Source organism: Formica exsecta, unplaced genomic scaffold, assembly GCF_003651465.1.
Source record: "Formica exsecta isolate Colony F162 unplaced genomic scaffold, ASM365146v1 scaffold2026, whole genome shotgun sequence".
In the NCBI taxonomy this organism is placed as follows: domain Eukaryota; kingdom Metazoa; phylum Arthropoda; class Insecta; order Hymenoptera; family Formicidae; genus Formica; species Formica exsecta.
The window spans coordinates 16,540-18,744 of record NW_021849324.1 but is presented as its reverse complement, the minus strand read 5'-3'; the positions used below and the strand labels follow the sequence as shown (position 1 = coordinate 18,744).

General features: G+C 38.1%; 1 protein-coding gene across 1 annotated transcript in view; it reads right to left on the bottom strand.

Moving 5' to 3' along the window:
- LOC115234756 (serine/threonine-protein kinase PINK1, mitochondrial) overlaps positions 1 to 2,205 on the bottom strand; it is a 15,732-nt gene that overhangs the window by 1,895 nt on the left and 11,632 nt on the right. Inside the window, exons 2-5 of the mRNA XM_029806071.1 lie at positions 1,504 to 1,787; positions 852 to 1,393; positions 646 to 768; positions 113 to 530 (exon numbers count right to left, since the gene is read on the bottom strand). Coding sequence (XP_029661931.1) covers positions 113 to 530; positions 646 to 768; positions 852 to 1,393; positions 1,504 to 1,787 — 1,367 coding nt within the window. The remainder of the gene's footprint in view (positions 1 to 112; positions 531 to 645; positions 769 to 851; positions 1,394 to 1,503; positions 1,788 to 2,205) is intronic.

The following is a 2,205-nucleotide window of genomic DNA, read 5'->3' as shown; positions in this document are numbered from 1 at the left end:
ATATAATAAATATAATTAAAAATATAATTATATATATTTATAATATAATAAAAATTAATATAATTTTAAAAAATTATTTTTTTTCGAGCGGATCATCATCTGTCTTACAAACCTTGTATACACTTCTTAATAATGAGTTCTTGATAAGAGCGTTGATAATTAACGGCAGATTATCCGGTAAAGCGGGAAGCGCATTCTCCGTATAATTGTAATTGTTTAAAGCAGCTTTCTCGCCTTTCTCTCCGTGAAACGGATTCTTCATCCCGAATATCTCGTATGCAATAGTAGCAGCCGTCCACAAGTCGGCTTTGGTGTAATTTATACTGGTAAAAGGGCCGGGTTCTGCCATTATAACTTCCGGAGCCATTAATGCAACATTGCCGCCTTTATCGATATCATGAGTGTTGTAAGGTAGATATAGTCCGTGATTCTTATTGGCCAAACAACAGCCAAAATCCGTTACGACCAAGGACGGACAAATGTCAGATTCTTCCGACAAATCGAGTAGGATGTTGTCACTTTTCAGATCTCTAATTCGTAAACACAAAAGAGAGAATATAAAATGAATCTTATCTATATTCAATGTCAACATGTAAATAACACATAACAAGGTAAGATTAATAACAATGTAATCGCTAATCTTACCGATGTGCCACGCTGTTTGCATTCATATGAGCTACCGCTTCCAATAGCTGAGCAAGCAATAATATCGACACCCGCGTATCGATGTTTCGATTCGCCATGTATTGTTTTAATGTGACATCATATCTAAAACCGGTATGCGACATGCGTCAGATATTATGCAAAGTGTATGAAATTACCAACGCGATTCTGTCTTGTCCAATAATGACCTTTTCATCACTAGAAACAAACTCATATTCCTGCCCGACCCGTTAGGATTGATTCTAGTTGGCAAAGCATCGGGATACATTCCCCAAGAACCGGGTAGCATCGGTATTCTATCAGCGAAGACGTAATACATCACCACAATGTTTGGATGAGATGGCAGCGTCATTGTATTCTCTGCCAGTCTCTGCTCCCAGATAGCCAATTCGTTGTTTCCATAATGTCTTCTAGCAGGTACCGTCTCCCTATACATGGCTCTCAGAATAGCAGATGCGTTAGATTCGGCATCGTAATTAAACATCATTTTTATGGCTAACGGGAACGCAGTTATTTCTTCTTTCGCTTCTCCATCGATATCTGTTGAATCGTTATTTTCGTCCTGTGCAGCATCGACAAATTGTGCTGCGTACACAGCGGCGGAGCAACCCTTAGCAATAATAGGCCCAATTACAAAATTTCGTAAGCTCACGGTATTCTCGTTGATACATATAATTTCATAATTTTTGTCAGTCTGCGGCGTATTCCATCGCAATTTTGAAATTGCTTCCTGCAGAACGTATCGTATTTCAGGTCAAATCAAATTATACAAGTCCAATCAGATTTTTTATCGGCAAATCTTATTTAAGTATCCAGACTAAAACAAATCGACAAACTTACCCGAATTTCCCAGCACACCCCTTCCAGCTCGTCATCCTTGGTCAATATCCCAGTACCTGACGCCAACGACACGCCGACGAGAGCGAAGAATGGCGCGGAATCGCCAAAAACAAGCCTGCTCGCTGCGCGTCTTCTTAAATCTGCTGCAAGACTGTTAGTCACCCTCTTCAGGATATTGTCAACGAAGATGCGTCGAGCATGCGCTCCTAGATAACCGAGATGCCTGCCTGTGCTCCACGCATTGCCGCTATTCTGGCGAGGAAACCCGCCGTTCTGGGACTCGCCTGTTACAAACGTGAACATGAAACCACAAACATCTGACAACGCCGTTTAACATTCTTGCCTGCTAATGTTTCGCATTAGCAAAATATTTGTAAATCGCGTTTTACATGTAGTAAATTCGAAAATCGGCAAACCGTCCACGCTGATTGTTTTCTAAAATCGATCGTGTGACGATCGATGCAATCTTATTCTTATCGTCTCATTTCCTAAAGATGATTAATTTATAATTTGATGAAATCGTCTTAAAAAAAAAAAAAAAAAAACACTAATAAATTTTAATACTTATGTTAGTGCATCTTAGACGGTATAAGTAATATTAAATATATTAAGTACAAGCATATTATGTATGCTAAAAGTATATTACATATATTAAGTATTTTATTAATTGTAAGTATATTAAATATATTATTATAAGTATAT